General features: G+C 53.1%; 1 protein-coding gene across 1 annotated transcript; it reads right to left on the bottom strand.

Moving 5' to 3' along the window:
• Nucleotides 1-426: 426 nt before the first annotated feature.
• Nucleotides 427-8851, bottom strand: SH2D2A (SH2 domain containing 2A). The gene is given in 8 exon segments (XM_069478559.1): nucleotides 427-594; nucleotides 2339-2626; nucleotides 2831-2980; nucleotides 5926-6094; nucleotides 6283-6372; nucleotides 7101-7295; nucleotides 8118-8199; nucleotides 8818-8851. Coding segments are annotated over 8 exon segments (1176 nt in total).
• Nucleotides 8852-18600: the final 9749 nt, after the last annotated feature.

Here is an 18600-nt window from a genome sequence, read left to right as displayed (position 1 = left end):
ATCAGGAAGCCTAGGTTCTAGTCCTTGACCTTGGTCAAGTCACTATCGCTCTCTGGCTTTGTTTCCTTATCTGCACAGTGAGGGACTTGGACTTGATCTGTAAGGGCAAATGAAATGCTGCTCATTCTCCCTCCCTCACCCAAGGCAGACATCACTAATCAATCACAGTGCTCTTTTCTGCTGAGTTCAGATATGACCTTAACATCCTTTCCAATGCAGTGATCTAGGCAGCCACGACCAATGGATTGGAGTTGGCATCCAAGATGACAACTTTGCCATCCTTGCAATAGATGATGGCTGATCCTTTCCAGCTTTGATCACCTATTGTTTGTTCCACCCATATTTCCTGAGAAGGGTGCCCAGGTGTGTGTGATGGTCTTTGGACCTGATGTTCTAAGTTATTCTCCCCCTGCTCAGACTCACCACCTACTGAGGAGGCCCAAGGGGGAGCCACGCCTGTCCTTTGTCCAGAAGCATCTATCTAGAAAGATTGTGGGGAAGGGTGTGTCTCCAGGGCGATGGGGGCTTGTGGGGCAGGGGAGGGCCTTGTCCAGCCACAGAGTTCTCAGAATGCAGCTGTGGCCCACCTGGATTCTGCAGAGAGAAGGATAATCCTAGGTCACACCTTCTACCTTCTGCCTCTTAGGCCTACCTGAAGTCTCAAGACCAAGACATCTGGTCTTCATAGACTTTGGCCTCCAGGTAGGGGGTCTAAAGCCCTCTCATTCATTCATTCAACAAACATTTCCTGAGCACCTGCTCTGTGCCAGGCACTAAGCTGGGTGCTTTGGGAGCAGAGGATAAGTCCCAGCCCTGCCTTCAGGGAACTCACACTCTACTGGGGAAGGGGGAGCATCAGGGAGATGGGAAGATGGGAAGAGAAGAGTAGCCCCAGGTGATCAGTGGCAGGTGTATGTAAAGCATGGTGGGTGGCCTCTGGTCAGGTCAGGGAAGACTTTCCAGAGAAGGGCAAGCTGGTCTTGATGATTAGAAGGTTGCTGGGCAGTGGGAGGATGAGCTTGCAGGAAGTTGCTATAGGCAGAAGGACTGGCGGGTGCGAACCCTAGGAGGCTTGAAACCACTTGGTGAGTTTGGAGAAATGTGAATAATTCTAGGAGGGTGGGAGCAGTGGTATTAAGGCTAAGGAGGTGGGACACCCCACCCGAGTATGGAAGGTCTCATGGGCCAGGCTGCTGTTTCAGAGAGACTATTCTGGCTTCCTTGGGGCAGAGTGGATCAGAAGTAGCAAGACTGGTGGTTAGGAAACCAGTTGAGAAGCTCTTGGAAAAGTCCTGATGAGAAATGATGGGGGCTGGAACTGGGGAAAGGAAAAATCTATTTAGGACGAGAGACCGAGCAGGAATTAGTGGCTTCTGAGGAGAGTGGGGTGAGGAGGGAGGAGATGTTGAGGGAGCCCTGGGATTCTGGCTGGGCTAGCTGGCTGGCTGGAGAGTGATCAGTCAGGATACGCAACACTCGAGGGAGCAGTGTGGGAGGCCAGGGTGAGACCGGTGTTGGCTGTGTTGAATTCTGGAGGCTGTGGGACACCGGGGAGCTGACCAGAAGCCCAGAAAGAAGCTTGGATGGAGACATGAGCAGTGACATCGGCTCTAGGACAGCCGTAGCTGGCAGGGGTGCGGGTGGGTGTGAGCAGGCACCAGGGCTGGGGGAGAGCCAGGGCAGTGGAAGGAGCGGACGGCAGGCTGGGGAAGGGCCTGAGGAGGGGGCGGAGGCTGAGGGAGAGTGCAGGGGCGGCCAGTGGATCTAACACATCATAGGAGGAGAGATGGACGGAATCAGTGAGGGGATGGGAGTGGGGAGATGGCAGGGGAGGAGTGTGTAGAGGGAGGTCGGGAGTGCAGATGTCCCCTCCCCTGAGCTCATCTGAGATGACAGAGGACCCCAAGTGCCCTTCTTCTCCAGGATGGCCGGGCCATGAAGGCCAAGGAAGAGAGGCAGGGAGGCACGGGGTGGGGCCGGCCCCAGCTGCGTCTGAAGAGGGCCTGCCAGACAAGATGGACACAGATGAGAATGCAGGCTCGGGTGGGGAGAGGCTGAGGGGGACCCTGCCTGGGGGCCTCTATTTTCTCTGTGGAGTAGGAGAGGGTGGGGGCTTGACAAAAGTGAGGCAAGTCTGAATGACTCCTAGGAGAAGCAAGGGAGCAATCTCTGGGCCTGGAAAAGGGTTGCTGGCAGCCTGGGCCATTCTGGTCCTTCCCAAACCACCTCAGACCTCCAACCTCTATCCTGACCCAGGCATCCTGACCTTCTCCACCCTCCCCAGTCTAGTTTGCAGGAAAATCTTCTTGGACTACCTTTTCCCTGCCCCCCCACGTACCTGGCCTCCTGGGACAGGTCTGGACCGGCACTTCTATAGGACAGGGTGCACCGGCACGGACGGTGGGTCTTCGCCTTCTACCTCGGCATAGATGTTGCTGGGGGGTTCCCCAGGGCTGCCCCGGCCCATGGCGTAGAAGGCTATGGGCTCATCAGGCTCATGGTAGATAGGGTTGGTGGGCTTGGGGCGTGGGGCCCGGTGGGGTCTCGGATAGGGGCTCGTGTAGACTTCGGGGGGCAGCTGAGGTTTGGCGGGGATGGGAGGCTTGGGCCTGGGCAGCTGGGAGGGCTAGGAGAGAAGGCAAAGCCAGGGAGGAGTCAGGTGAGAGCAACTGAGGCAGGGCCAAAGCCCGAGCCTAAGTACCAGCCTGAGCCTCCTCCCCTCTGGGCCCCACCACCTTCCCTCTGGCCCCCTCACCTCCCTTGCTGGCCTCTCCCCTCTTTTTGTCCCTGGGCTCCTTCCCCTCCCTCAGCCTCTCCAGCCCAGTGATACCTCCTTTGGCTCCCAGGCCCCTTCTTTTTGCACTGGGGCTGGGGCCCGCCCTTGTCTGATGATTGGGCTGTACTGAGGGTTTGGGTCCTGGTTTTTGCTTCCAGAATCTGGTTCTTCAGCCCTCAAGGAAAGTCCTGTAGGCTCTGGAATCTGCTGGGAAAGGAGGAAGTCTGAAGGATTTGGTGCAGGGGAGGGGAGGGTTGGGGGGTAGGCAGGAGATCCAGGAGGATGGAATAATCTAGTCCAAGTGGAGGATGGGGGAGAGGGGACAGGCACAGGAATTTGGCCTGGACTGTGTTCCCTGGGTGAGGAAGAGGGGGTGGAGATGGCAAGGAGACCCGGGGATGGATGGAGGTGGGGTATGCTCTGGTCACACGCATATCTAGCATTAAACTTAATTTCTTCTGGAACACAAGGCCAGGCCAGTCTCCCTTTGTGCCTATGGTTGTAAAAATGCAACAAGGCTTTAGGAATCTTTAGTTTAAAAGTTCTTGGCCTGGGGACCAATCTCCATGACAGCTGTGCATGTTTATTTCTATGGGTGTAGAAGGTTAATATATGGAGATACAAGCTAGAATTTTTAAGGGCAGAGACTGCCTCGGGAGAGATGAGCCTCCCAGCGGGAAGGTTCCGTCCTACAGTAGGTGCGCCTTCAGCCCAGCGTTAGCCCTAGGCTCATGAACGCCCTCCACATGCCCGCTGAGTCTGTAGGCTAAGGCCGTAGGGCTTTCTCATGCTCCTGCCGTCCATCAAGTGCAGGTCTCCAAGTGAAGGTGTATTGCAGGCTTCATGGATCCACATCAGAATTCTTTTTCCCTGTTCCAACCCCCTCCTTGGCATTTCTTTCATGAATAAAAAGTAGCACCTCCACCCTGCTGCCAAATGGCACCTTCCGACTCAGCCTTGACACCTCCACCTTCCTCCCCACATCAAATCGAACACAAGCCCTGCTCCTTCCACTGCCTAAATATCTTTCACTTCCGCGCACGCTTCTCCGCGCGCATAGCCAGCACCTTCGTTCAGGACTCCTAATTCCTCTGCCTGCATCCTCTTGCCCTTCCAACCTATTCTCCAGTCTTCGGCACAGTGATCTTACAGACTCCCCTAGCAATCCTTCAGTGGTCCCTGTTGCCCCAGGATAAATCAAACTCCCGGGAGCTTCACTGACAAGGCCCTGTGTGACCTGGGCATAGATCTTGGACTCCAACAACTCTGCCTTCAGCTTCCTTAGTTCCAGCCGGCTCCCCTCGCCCCCAGACTTCCTTACCTGCTGCTCCTGCTGCCTGGGAATCTTCAGGTCCTTGGCTGTTCCTCACAAAAGAGGTGGTCCCCACAGGCACTGCCCCCACTTCTTTGACTCGACCCCAGTAAAGCTCTGTGAAGCTGTTCTTGTCTAGGCCACCAACGACTTTTTCTGTTAAGTCCAATGGATGATTCCTGACCGATTGCCATTCACTCTTCCTTGACTCACTTCACTTGGCTTCCAGAGTATCACCCTCTCCTGGTTTTCCTCCTCTCTGACTGTTCTTTCCAATTTTCTTTGTAGGTTCCCCCTCATTTCTGCAAACTCTAAATGCTGAAGACTTGGGCTTCATTTCCTTTCCATCTACACTGACCCCTGAGTGAGATTTCACCCCTTCTAAAGACTTTAGCATCCATCTACGTGCTGATGACTCTCAAATATTATCTCTAGCCCAGACCTGTGTATTCCAACTGCTTACCTGACATCTCCATCGGACTGTCAAATGGACATCTTGAACTGTGCGTGTCAGAAACTGAACTCCTGATCTCCCTACCCCGCCCAGACTTGTTCCTCCTACAGCCTTCCTCATCTCAGTCAGTGACAACCCCATCTCTTCATCCTCATCCAATCTTGGGAAAACGCTATCAACTCCACCTTCTAACCAGCCCCAGCATTCCACCCTCCCCACACCTCCACCTCTGCTAGGCAGGTCCAGGCTGCCGTCATCTCACCTGAAATACTGTAGTAGCCTTCGTCTGTCACAATCTCACTCTTGCCCCTCCCCAACTTGGCAGATCATGTCACTCCTCAGCATGTAACTCTCTAGTGCCACCTCAACTCACTCAGAATAAAATTCCAAATCCACATGAGAGTCTACAGGACCCCTTTCCCTCACCTTGCTGATCTCATGTCCTGCTTCCATCCCTCAGTCCTGGCCGCCTACGCTAGCTTCCTCGTGGCTCTCACTATTCTCCAAACACATCACGCTGCCTCCTGCCTCAGGGCCTTTGCACCTGCTGCTCCTGCCAAGGATGCTTTTCCTCCAGTCATCTGCATGGCTCTCCCCCTTACTCCAGTCAGGCCTCTATTTAGATGTCCCTTTACTGGAGTGGCCTTTCCTGACATCCCTATGTAAAACTGTCCCAACCCTGTCAGTCCCTATCACTGCTTTGTTTTTCTTCTCTGCGTTTACTTTCCATTACTGGACGTACTATGTAATGTTTGCTTGTTATTTGTACTACTTAACCATTGTCTGTCTCCTACTAGAATGTAAGCTCCATTAAGGCGGGAATATTTTGGTCAGTTTTGTTCACTGCCATTTTCCCAGCGCCCGAAAGATGCCTGGCACACAGCGGTCCCTCAGAACTGCTTGAACTTGTTCAGGAAGGCCTTCCATGCTGCTGCTCCCTGCCAGGCTAAATGGCACCCTGTATGTCCCCTGCATCACCCCCTCCACACTCGATTCCTATTCCTCATCTGTCTTTGCAGCTGGAAGCTAAGTTTGTGAGTTTGAGACCCCCCTGTCCATGGGTCTATTCTCAGGGCCTGCCGGCACCCGGCACGCTCTAGGTACTCAGTAAAATATCTCAACTGAAAAAACAAACCACTGTGTGCCCAGCTGGCCTCCCCCTGCCCTCTGTCTCTGTGTAGCTGGGCTGGTCTTTTAAGGACTCCTCCCCAGGACCTGTGTTTCTCCAAGGGCTTCCCACAGAGATGTGTGGGCAAGGTTGATGTGGCTGGGTTGTCCGTGGGGATGAGAAAGTGCCTGGTGGTGTAGTCCTGCGCCTGGGCTCTGGTGCAAAAGGGCACTAGCCTGAGACCCTGGGGTCTTGGGTCAGGGTCGGGGGCGTACCTGGCGGGCGAGGGGCTCGGTGAGCGTCTCCCCATAGGGGATGAGCGGGTGTGCTGTGTAGTGCAGCAGCAGGTCCTGCAGCCGCGCGTGGGCGCTGTCCTCGCCCAGCACCACGTGGCGCCCGTCCCTGAGCTGGGCCAGCAGGAAGTGGCGGCAGCAAGTTCGGCTCCTGGAAGGCGCCACTGGGGTCAGAGCCTCTTCCTCTCCTGGGCCAGGGCCACCAGCGTGGACGTGACCCCTACCCGCAGCCCCTGAGCAAAGAGCCCCGCTCCCCTGGGGGCCAGCACCAAGTCCCACCCCTCCAATTGGCCTGAAGCCCCGCCTCCAGGTCGCTCGGTGTGGGGCGCGGCCCCTCACCTGTACGTCAGCACGAAGGTCACCGCGCTCTCGCTGAACCGCACCAAGTAGCATCCCTGAGGCTTGGGCTCCAGCAGCCTCTCGGCTTCCCTGTGGGTGACAGAGAAGAGGTGGAACCCTGCTCTGACTCTTCCCGCCTCGCTTCTGTCTCCTTGGCTCTCATGAGGGACACCTACCCCCAAGCCAGCATGCTGAAGCCGCCAGAGAAGGGATAGGGTGAAGATGGGGAGAGAGATGTGCGTGCTGCTCTCCCCTGCTGCGCGGACTGGGCGTGGACAGGGCCAGGGCACCCACCCCCAGCCCTGCATTCCCCCCCGCCCCCCCCCCCCCCCCCCCCGCCCTCACCCTGCAAGGGCAGCCTGGAGGGGCTGCGACCATAGCAACAGGGATGGTAGTTAGTTAGCCTTCTCGATTTCAGAAGTCATGAGCTGAACTGAGGAGGTGAACAAAGAGAAACAAGAAGTGAGGCTGAGAAATGGAGGCGGAGGGAGGATCTGCAAGGGCGGGAAGAAGGAGGAGAGGGCTGGAGATAGCCAGAGGTAAAGATGGAGTAAGCGATGGCAGGAGAGAGGTGGAAAATATGAGGATGAGAGGCCTTAGAGACAGGGAAGATAATGGAGCCAAGAGAGGGTAAACTGAGGCACAGAGGATTTTGAGCTGGCGTCTCTCCAATGATCTCCCCCAGGAGAGCTGCCTCAGCGAAAGGCCTGGGAAATTCCAGGAGCTGGAGCCTGGAGTCATAGCCTTAGTTTACTTCTAACTGGCCACAGCACCCAGCACTTGCCCCTGCCCCCCTCTGGGCCTCCTGGGTGACTCACCTCCGGGTGATGAAGCCATGGAACCAGGCAGGGGCTGCCCCGTGCTGCAGGAGCGAGTGGGCCTGGGTCTTCTGGAACCAAGCCCGGATCTCGGCCTGTAGGGACAGGCTTCCTTCCGCAGGCACCTCCTCAGCATCCTCCTCAGCATCGTCTGGGGGACAGGCAGCCCCGGGCGCCTGGGGCGATACCTGGCCAGGGGCAGAGTTCCAGGAGCGGGAAGCAGCCATGAATGGCCCTTTTCCTGATTCCAAGTCAGCTGCCACTTTCTCATCCTCATACCCAAGCTCCTCCTGCCTATTTTAGGGTATAACTAACCAAAAAGTTTTCCCTAAGGTCTAAGTTAAATCCCTTCCTTAGTTCCAGTTGTTTTGGTTTCCAAAGACTCTCCTTCCTCTTCCCTCTGGGTCCCGCGGACCTTTAGCCCAGTAGCGATGAGCTGTTAAATTGTGCTCGAATAGAGCTGAGAGAGGCAGCGAGGCCTTCCAGGTGGACAGAGTCATTTCCTGGCCTGGGGATGAAGGGAGATGATGCAGGAAGTCCCCCCAGAGGCCAGAATGAGGGGGCCTTACCCTGCAGTAGAAGGTTCCCGGATGACTGGGCAGGTGGGGGGGGACGGAGCCGGGGATCTGGAATGCACTGGGCAAGTGAAGCCCGCTGACACACAGAGGCAGATGCCTGTTTCTGCCTGTTTCCGGTCACCTATGGGCTCAGCCTGAGCTTCCCCGGGAGAGGAGCCGAGAGAGGGCAAGTGAGCAACCCAGAGTGTGAAGAAGGCACCCGCCATCTTTGTTCCCTGCCTCTGTGCCGGGGCCCTGTGAGCAGCTCCCAGCATTCCTGCTTCCTCCCTTGGTGACCTCGATCCATCCACAAGTCCACACTCATGAGAGGGTGGGAGAGATGAGGGAGCTGCATACCCCCCTCCCCCGCCCCTGACTCACCGCAGAGTGGCCCGCTGGCGCTGTGCCGCTGGGCTGGGCCTCCTCGGCCCTCAGGGTCTGCAGTCTGGGCCCCGAGAGCAAGCCCAGGCCCTGGCAGCTCCTGCGGGTCAAGTCCATGGGCTGAAAGGTGCTGAAGGTCGGGGCAGGGGCTTTGTGACTCCCTGTTAGCACAGAGAGGGCAGCTGGGGTTTCTCAGAGAGGGGCGGCCTCTTCTCTGCTTCCTACCCCTCCCTGCAGGCTCAGAGGGGTCCCACAGGCCTCTGACCATGGACGTGGAGGGCTGGGATGGTCTTGACAATAGGAGAAATGCAGGAGGGACGGCAGAGGGGGATTTCTCAGGGATAAGGAGTAAGGAGCCAAGGCGGCACAGAGAGCTAATGCCCACGGAGGGGGTTGTCAGGGAAACCGGGTGCCAGGAAGGAGAGCCTGGGAATTAGGCTGGCCTTTTCATGGCCCTGAAGTCCCACAGTCTCTTCAGGGCAGGCCCCTCTTCTGGCCCAAGAGCCTCTGCCTCCCAGCCTCCTTCATCCTCTTGCTCCCTCCTCTCTCCTCTCTAAGAAACACTCAGCAAGCCCTGTCACTTCTGTCCTCAGGGATGAGTGGACATGGAGCCCCAGAAAGGGAGCAGGGGTTGTGGGCACCCTCCCAGTCAGCCTTGCCTGCTCTGGCTTGGGGTGGGGCCCTCACCTCTGAAATGGGAGCTCAGATCCAGGAGAGCAAGCAGGGGCATGGGGGTCTTGGTGTCCCCTCTCGCCAGCATTCTCAAGTTTCACACTTACCTTGGGGGCATACCTGGGTCAGGGGGAACTCCATGGGGCCAGCCAATGAAGGGATCCCAGAGCAGGGTGTGTCTGTGTGCTCTTGAAAGGTGTGCACACTCAGCAACTCATCTCTCTTCTCGCCCCAGCCCCTGGAGGCAGGAAATGTCACCTTACCCACAGCCTTAGCCCCAGCAGAAGACCTACGTCATGGAAAGCCGTCAGGCAATTGTCCCACCCCCGGAAGCTGTGCAGCTGAAGGTAGTGGTGGTATGGCAGTGGTGGATATTTGTGTCACTCTGTGTTTAGGTGTTGGGAAGTCCTTACTGCTATCTGACCTCCATCCCTTCTGATTCTTTCTCTGCTCCCTTACCCTAGACTAGTATTTTCCTTTCTCTCTTTCTGGGTTTCTGCTTTCTCCCTGAAAAATCTTCCACAGGTGCCTTGTCTCTTGGCCTGTTCTGAGTGGTGGGAATGGGAATGTCAACCTCAGAAGGGTATGCCCTGTTAGGTGCTCGGGGCTTCTTGGAGATTATTACTCAGGATTATACTTTGAGGAGACATGAGGAGGGGAGGGGGCGGGGCTGCAACAGGAAGGATGTGGGTCAGACTTCTGGAAGGACTTTTTGAGGTCATGTGAAATCTGTGAGATAAGGGCTTAGGGAGGAGGGGGCCTGGCTTCCATTCTTTTTTTTTTTTTTTTTGAGACAGAGTCCCGCTCTGTTGCCCAGGGCTAGAGTGCCGTGGTGTCAGCCTAGCTCACAGCAACCTCAAACTCCTGGGCTCAAGCGATTCTCCTGCCTCAGCCTCCCGAGTAGCTGGGACTACAGGCATGCACCACCATGCCCGGCTAATTTTTTCTGTATATATTTTTAGTTGTCCATATAATTTCTTTCTATTTTTAGTAGAGATGGGGTCTCGCTCTTGCTCAGGCTGATCTCAAACTCCTGAGCTCAAACAATCCACCCACCTCGGCCTCCCAGAGTGCTAGAATTTCAAGCGTGAGCCACTGCTCCCGGCCATGGCTTCCATTCTTGAGCAGATAATGGAGGTGGGCTAAGGCAAAACGGGGCAATCCTGGGGGAAGAGAGAAGAATTTCCTCCAGCTAAGCAGGTTGTTATTACTGTCAACACAGTTAGCAGTTGTTAATAACATCAGTGATGATGTCTTAAACCTCTGTTGTGCTTATTCCCACTGCCACTTCAGAGGACCAATCCTATTTCTCTCTCCTTTGATCCTCACAAACTAAGAAGGGGACAGGGAACATTATCCTCATTTCCCAGAAAGACAAACTGAAGCTCATAGAATTAAGTGCCTTGGCCAGGGTCTTTCAGTGTCTCAGAAGTTGGTGTCAGAGCTGGGACTTGAAACTAGATTTCCTTTCACTAATTCCACTGGGATTTAGGCCAAAGGTTCGTGACTATGTACCGGGAACTGTTCTTTTTGCTGAGAACTGAGAGAGGAAAAAGGACCTTGTCTCAAGATATCAGGTGGGGGACATGGACTTGCTAACAGATACTTATTAAAGCTGTAGTGAGTTGGTGGTGTGGGCTGATGCTATGGGAGCTCCTCTCAGAGGCCCCCAGTTTAGCTTGGGGTGTATGTATGTGTGTGGGGGGGTGGGTTTGGGGGGCTGTGATGTCAGAAGACGTGGGGTTGAACTGAGTTGCAGAGAATGAGTCAGGTTGAAGGAGCTGGGGAAAGTTGCTTCTAGAAGAGGAACCAAGCTCAGAGTGGTGAGAGTGAGGAAAGGGTTAATGCAGCTAAAAAAGATGCAAAACGATGTTAACGCATTGGCTACCGCTGCAAACCCCACTGCAAACAGCAACAGCCAGATGCTTGACAGGCATTCTCACTTGGCAAAGCGGGCTTTCTTCACACAGGGTGCGAGGTGAAATCACACCTTGGAGTCATCCATGGAAGGGAGAAAGAAGGAGAAAGGAGAAAGAAAGGAGAAAGAAGGAATGTGTCTATCTGCCCAGCTCCTTCTTGCTTCCCACTTCCCACTGGTCAAGCTTATCCCTTGGGAACTGACGTAGAGGCTGATCGCCTGTACCTTGGTGCCCACTCAGGAAACCAGACCCACGGCCCATGTGGGGTGTTTGATATTAATCAGAAACGGAGGCGTGACTCAGAGGTGGCCTCAAGATGTGGGGTGAGAAGACGATGCATTCCTGGGACTCCAGTCAGCTCTGGCCACCAAAACAGGGTCCCTGATAGAAGTGGCAGAGGTTTGGGAAGCATCTAGCCACTTTGGAAACAAGGAGTCAATTAAAAAAATCTAAGGAGTGTACAAGTTTTGTGTCCAACACAGCCCACCCCTCTGTCCTCTCATCATATCCAGCTCCCATACTACAGCATTGGGCTTGAACTTGCTCTGTGCAAAGATGTTCCTAATTCCTTAATTATTCCCCAAGAGGAGAGCTTCATGTCCAGTTGTCACAGGGCCCACTCTAAGGTGATAGTCAAGAGTGTTTTTCTCTCTTTCTCAAGAGGCCCAAAGATCTACACGCTGAGCACACACTTTCATAGGTCCACCTAGGGCTGGGATTGGGTGAGGCCAGCGAGTGCTGAGGGCACAAACTGGGCACTCATTCTCAGGATCGTGCAAATGCTCCTAATACTGTCCCTGCAATACCCTTATCTCTTTTCCAGGCCTCCTTTTCTCCAATCTTTCTATTTGATTCCTTTCAGAGCCCTGACCAACTGGCCGGGGCATTTGCCGCTTCCCAGTAGTCCATGTATGTTCTTACTTCGGACCATCACTGACTATCTACAGAGTGGATGACCGAATGTGTGATCCCTGGTAGGATTGCCCTTTACCGCTGTCCTTCAGGGACACCCTGAGTGGGGCCATACTGCTACTAGTACCAGCACATCTGTCAGTGGGTTATATGGACCATCCCCACCCCTGCCATGAGGTCATAAATGTGGGCTGAGGAAGAAATAGTACAACAGGGGCAGTGATTTGGGAGTGTGGGCCACCACCTGCTCATGTAATTTACTTATGTGTTCTGGACCAGCTCAAGCCTGGTCCAAATGTATCACTTCCATCACATAATGCATTACTGCTTTGCATCTCCAACTTTATGACTCATTGCATCAGAAAACATTCAGCTTATGATGGGCAGCTCAGGTTGAATGGTCACTTGGTGCTCATTGGTCAAGCCTTCAGTCTCTGTTAGGGCCCAACAGCATACCAGCAACTGCTTTGCAGAGTGTAATTCTGTGTCAGAGAGGGTCTGACCTTGCTCCGGAACCTGAGGGCACGTGCTGCAGTTCTCCACTGGAGCTTGCCAAAGACTCCACCCACCCTTATCCCCGGCAGTGTTTCTAGCACCACTGGACATGCTGGATCACATAGCCCAAGAGGCAGAGCGGCTGTCCCATAGCCTGGACTGCTTCAGGGACCTTTCTCACTCTGGAACTCATTTGAACCGACCCGTTCTAGGTCACCCAGTAACTAGGTTGAGCGAAATTCTCAAGCACAGCATACCTGGCCCCTGAAATCCAAAGAGGCCAAATGAAAGCTGTGCCTCTTTCGTAGTGTTAAGAGGTGCAAGGGGCAACATCTTTTTCTTTGTAGCTAGCTCTAGGCTGGGCCTTTTGGAGAGAAGCTGGTGATTAAGGGAATCTGAGGAGACCTATGTCCAATATAGCAAGAATAATACACAGTGGATCATACAGATATGTTTCTGCACTTTTTTGTTCCTACTATCTGCTTTCAGGGAACTAAATAGATGAGGTCTTTCTTTCTTTCTTTCTTTCTTTCTTTTTTTTTTTTAGACAGAGTCTCATTCAGTTGCCCTGAGTAGAGTGCCCTGGCGTCAGCCTAGCTCACAGCAACCTCAAACTCCTGGGCTCAAGTGATCCTCCTGCCTCAGCCTCCTGAGTAGCTGGGACTATAGGCGTGTGAGCCACCATGCCCAGTTGATTTATTTTCTTCTATTTTTAGTAGAAATAGAAATAGGCCAGATCTTCCTCAGGCTGATCTTAAACTCCTGACCTCAAGTGATCCTCCCACCTTGGCCTCCCAGAGTGCTAGGATTACTGGTGTGAGCCACTGCGCCCAGCCAAAATAGATGAGTTTTAACCTTTACCATCCTGTCCTTTGTGTCCAGACTTTAACAATAGCCCATCATTACCTTGTATATTCAGGTCTTGTTTGACAAATAACTGCCAAGGCCTGGCTTTGCCTGATTTGAGGATTAGCTGGTACCATTTTACAGACAAGAAAACTGAGATCGAGGTCAAGAGACTTAGCTTCAGTTATACAATGAGAACATTAATCTGAACCTGGAGATTCCAACTTGGGACTTCTTGGCTGTAGAGGCGGGGGGAGAGATGTAGCCACCATGTCCTGAGTGTTTGCCATGAGCGAGCACTGTGCTAAGTGCCTCACAGGTATGAACTCACATGCCCTTATAACAGGCCCAGGAAGTGGGTGTTATTATTGCTCTCCTCACTTTACAGATATGGAATGTGGGACTTAGGGAGGTTAAGCAACTTGCCCAGGGTCACACAGATGGGGATTAGAAGCTGGTGGTTTGACTTGAGATCTTGGGCTCTCAAACACTAGCCAATACAGCTGCCAAAGGGTTAAGGACACATCCCCCACAGAGGGGGATGTTTAACTGCTTTCCCACTGAGTGATTCATGTTAAAGACACCTGAGGGGAGTGGAAAAGGAGCAGGACTGTCAAAGCCTTTAACTATTACTACAGCAAAAGAGCCCTCTATGGAATTCCCCTTGGAAGATCAGTTTCCACTTTTTTTTTTTTTTAAAGACAGAGTTTCACTATATTTCCAGGTTGGCCTCAAACTCCTGGGCTCAAGCAATCCTCCTGCCTCAGCCTCCCAAGTACCTGGGACTATAGACACGTACCACCACACTAGATCAGTTTGAAGCTTTAAGAAACCAGAATCCAAGACACTTTTCTAACCACCAGCCCACACTCTACCCTTTCAGTAATGTATGCTTTGTAACAATTTTAGCCCCAAACATGGACTCATTTGCAGAATCATAGTCATCTTCGCATGTAGTTTTCTACCCAGCAGAATGTGCTTTGCCGACATCATGAGAGATCATGACACACTCCCACAACACTACTGAAAGGAGCAGTGATATTTTAGATTTCACATGATGTCTTTTCTCTGAACAGCTCTAGGCATTTATAGAACCAAAGGATTAATTTATAGTTACTCTTCCTTTATCTATTTAGTCAACATCGATTCTATGCCCGCAGTACCCCAAACATGTTAGGCACTAGGGCAGGCAAAAGTAAATGAAATCTCAGCTCCCTGTTTTGGAGTTCACATCTGGGTGAAAAGAAATACCAATTGCATATTAACCTTTTAGTGCCTCTTCCTCTAATTGAAAACTAGCAGGTAACAAAGAAGTGACCTAGAAGTGAGAGATTATGAACCCGAAATCGTCAGCCCTTAGCTCTGATTTCAACAGCTACTTTTTTCCATGGGCCTGCATGTGTCTGGTTGGGTTTCTAAATCACAGCTTTTTAATATAATTAGTATATGAATTTATAATGAGCCAAGCCTAGTAAAATTATTCCTTGTTCTTATGAAATTACGAAAACAACTTCTCCTGTAAAATAATATGTAGTGTCATATAATATATCCAATTCTTTGAAAATTATAAGGCCATCCATTTGCAAATGTAATATTAGTATTGAAACTGATAAATTAGATCATTTGCTTGGTTTTAAATATATTACAGTGGGCTCAGGATCAGCTGGTTTACTGAGTAAACAGTGAATCAGTGGCAGAAGTGATAGATTTCTGAGTTTATTTTCTTCATTCCTTTCCTCTCCAAGGTGGTAACCTTCTCCTATTTATGCTGAATTCTCAGTGCCTGGCAAAATGCTGGTAGATAGGAGATGCTGAATAAGTATGCACTGACATTTTGAGAAAAAAAAAAATAAAGAAAGGAACAAAAGAACGTTTTGGAGGACAACAGCCCTTCCAGGCAGAGGTGGCTCCTCCTCCACTCCCCACACCGGTGCTCTTCACAGGCGACTCTCCTGCAGTTCTACATGTGTCCCCTCATGCGCAGTCACAGGCCAGCCTCTGCTGCGGCAGCCGCTGTCTTCACACACGCACCTGCGTTTGTCATAGGCGCCTGCATGGATGAGAATGGCGAGGGAAGAAGGGACTGTGGTCCACCCTTCCGTGGTATAGGTGACTGTGCGGCTGTGGAAGGAGGCTAGGACTCGGGGTCTGTTTGAGCCTCTGCTTCACCACCAGTAAGGACCTGCGAACTGCAGCAAGTCCTGTAGGCCCTCTAAGCCTCAGTTTCCTCATACGTAAAATGGGAATAACCCAGACCCAGGCATGGTATGTACAAAATGAGCAGGGACTCAGGGCGATGCTCTGTCAGCTGTAAAAGGCTGCTGCACTCAGGTCGGGGATTGTCATCATTGGATTTATTATATCCATAGAGTAACAACAAGAAGCGGAGGGCCGTCCTGGTAGCTCATGCAACGGAGTCGAGCCTTCCCACGATGTGGCAGGCGGTGCCAGGCACCGGGACGCAGCAGCAAACAAGATGTGCGCAGCCCTTGCTTTTTGGTGGGGGTGAGAGAAATAAACTTAGGAACAAATAACGAAGGTGATTTTAGCTCATCATCTGGGTTATGAAGATGACAGTGCAGGGCGTTAGTTGGAGACGTGGTGCTTTTGGAAGGCCTCTCCTGAGGAGTGACCGAGTGAGAAGGAACCAGCCTTTCAAGGTCTGGAGAAAGTGTTCCAAATAGGGGACAGTGGGTACCATGACCTAGGGCACTGCAGCCCAGTCCAGGGACCAGGCTCCCTGTGTCTCTGTGTCCCCTCTTTCAGGCCTGAGGTGGGGCAGAGCAGGGCTGAAGATGGGAAAAAATAAAAAGGCGGAGGGAAGGGGTGTGGAGGGGCTGCAAAGTCTGCCCACCCAGCCCCTGTTCTGCAGAGAGTTCCAGAACCCAGGTCACCCCCACCTCAGGATTTTGGACACGGAAGCCCCTGGGGATGGACTCTGTCTCCTTGCCCCCAGCTGTGAGTAGGACACTGTAAGGACTAGGACAGCTCGGTCTTAAGTATCCACCCCCCACTCTCCCTTCAAATCGGTTGTCTCTTTTTCTATTTGAAAAGGGCCAAACAAGCAGAGCAGCGAGTCTGATTATTGGCACTCAAACACCCGGTTGCCATCTTCTCCAGGGTCTGGCGTGGAAGCACAGCTCCCCGGGGGGTGGGGGGCAGTCTCAGCACAACCCAGCCAAATGTTGGGGCTCCGCTCTGCTCTGTGGGGCTGGAACGTAGCTTTGCACAGCCCACTTCTGGAAACCATGCCGCCACTTTGATACACTTTGTGATAATTGCAGTGGAAGCATTTTTCACCTTTAAAATGGAATCACTCACTGTGTCTGGAAGCCTGGGCCCCGGCCAGCAGCCCTGGCAGGCAGAGGTCTCCTAGGAACGGCTGAGCCCTCCTCCTGCAGCGCTGTCCCCATGCAGACCAGGTTACAGGGCTGCCGGGAATCTCTGTGTGCCTTGACGTTGACTCAGATGGATTCAGCTCGACAAGCCCTAGCCTCTCGGGCTGTAGACTGTCTGTCACCCTCATCTACATCCTCATCTCCCCTCTACCCCTGTGCCTAGGGGAACCTGGGCACGTTACTTGATCTCTCAAAGCTTCAGTTGCTGTCTGGAAAATGAGGAAAGAACACCTTTCTGGAAGGGTGGTTGTGGGATTCCATTGTCAGTGGATGCCAGCTATCAGAGGGTCTGATGTGTAGGAGAAGCTCAGTATTTTGTTCCTCTTTCTGACGAGCTCCCAGCACCAGGAAGGGAGCGCTTAGCACCTTTCTTACCCTTGCTGACTGCGGCTGAAGGCCAGACCTCAGGTCTCCCCTCTGGCTGAGTTTGTCTCCCCTCAGCCCTGCCTGCTGCTGGGCCATTCATGGGAAGGGCTCCCAGATGTCATCCTCTCCCCTCAAGGTGCCGTGTCCTAAAGCAGATAGGGCCACAGAGCGAGGAGGGGAGGAGCCTCAGGATTGTGCAGTTTGGGGGCTTTTGGTCTGGGCCTGGAAAGCTAAGCAGGACCCCGAGGAGAAGTCGTGGGTGGAGAGGGCATCGCGAGCATGGGGAAGAGCCCGGGCAAAGACGTGGAGGAAGGATGGTCATTCTGTATGAGCACACTGGGTCAGATCAGCCTGCCCTTGCCGCCTCTCTCCTTCTCTCCCCTGCTATGGGTATTTGCTGTCAGAAGTTTTCTGAGGCTGAATTTGCTGTTATTGTGGATTGCAACGAACTGGCTGAGGCAGCGACAGGAGGGCAGGGGGAGGAGCCCTGCAGCAGCTGGAGTCCCTGCGCCAGGCGGCTGTGTGTCCAGATGGTGCCAGGGTCAGAGCCCGCAGTGCCTGGAGGGGGTGGAGAGGGATGGCGAAGGGAAAGAGGGATCCTGGGGGTCTGGAGAGACTGGCAGAGAGGGTTCTTGGTGACCCGAGAGTCGGGCTCCAGGATTGCTTGGAGGTGGCCAGGAAGGGAGACCAGTAGAGAAATGTAGAAGATCCTGGTGGCTCACGGGACTCCAGAGAACCCAGGGAGGCTTCAGATGCTCTGAGAGACAGAAACCAGAGGATTTGGGGATTGAGGAGGAAGATGTTAGAGGGAGTTCAGGATCTCACAGACTCAGTGCTGGAACTAGAGGGCTAAAGAAGCTGGAGAGACTTAAGGGTCCTCCCTTCCCTCCTGTAGCATGGTCCAGAGTGCAGACTTCATGGCTGAGAAGGAGTCATGGCAATCAGGCCTGGGACTTCCTGATGCAGTGCCAGGGTTGAGGTCCTCACATGTGGCCTGAATGTCATCCCCGACCACCTCAAGGAAGAGGCAGGTAGTCCTGCAGGTGTCTTGGGTCGGACATCGTGATTCAAGGTGCACAGTGGACTTCCCATTTGATAGACGACTTAAACTGAGGATTGGAGAAGTAAATTACCAACTTAGCTCCAGAAAACTTAAGTATGCTTGCCTGAGATTCAGTTTGGGACTGGTTCTAAATGCAGTATTTTTTTCCTTTCTGCACTCTCTGTCCCTAGCCGGTTTGTTATCATTAATTCATCGAGCCTCTATTGGAAACCTATAATGTGCTGGCGTGTGTGGCAGTATCAAGGGATACAAAGATAAATGAGGGACTAAATGAGACATGAGGGTGAGAAAGATAAATAGGTAAATAGATCCCGGTAATTGGGGTGGTAAGAGTTAAACTACAAGCAAAGGTTTGTGGGGGGAGGGTGTGAGAAGGAGTGGTCCACCTTGCCAAGGATGAGACTGCATGGGGCAGAGAAGGCAGGAAAGGCTTCAGAGAGGAGGGGACAGTGGAGAGCTGATTCAAAGGGGAGCAGGTGATCCTCAGGACAAACGGGAAGGGAGAGGGGGAGAGGGGTGGAGGATGTTGTAGGGTGCAGGAGTGAAGGCCTGGAGGCTTAGAGCTGCGGAGCCCTCTGGGGGGTGGCATGGGTGTGAGGGGGCAGGAGGCTGGAGAGACGAAGCTCAGAGGTCAGCCTGCCTGTGTGGTTTGTCATTAGCTCATTGGCACTGGGGAGCCATTGAAGGATTTTCGGGAGGGAAGCGTTGAGATCTGAGTTTCATGACCCTCATTCCTTCATTATGGTGCTCATAGACTTGGTTCTTACACAGCTCTGTGAGGGGCTGCTGTGGGGCGCACTGCAGGGATTTGTCCACAAGCCTTCTCTTGCAACAGACAGGGTGATGCTCAGGGCAGGCGCCGGTTCTTGCCTGTCTTCGTGACTTCCTCGT

The sequence above is a fragment of the Eulemur rufifrons genome, chromosome 8 (assembly GCF_041146395.1).
Source record: "Eulemur rufifrons isolate Redbay chromosome 8, OSU_ERuf_1, whole genome shotgun sequence".
Classification (NCBI taxonomy): domain Eukaryota; kingdom Metazoa; phylum Chordata; class Mammalia; order Primates; family Lemuridae; genus Eulemur; species Eulemur rufifrons.
The sequence above is the reverse complement of the archived record's forward strand: the minus strand, read 5'-3'. Positions and strand labels throughout refer to the sequence as shown.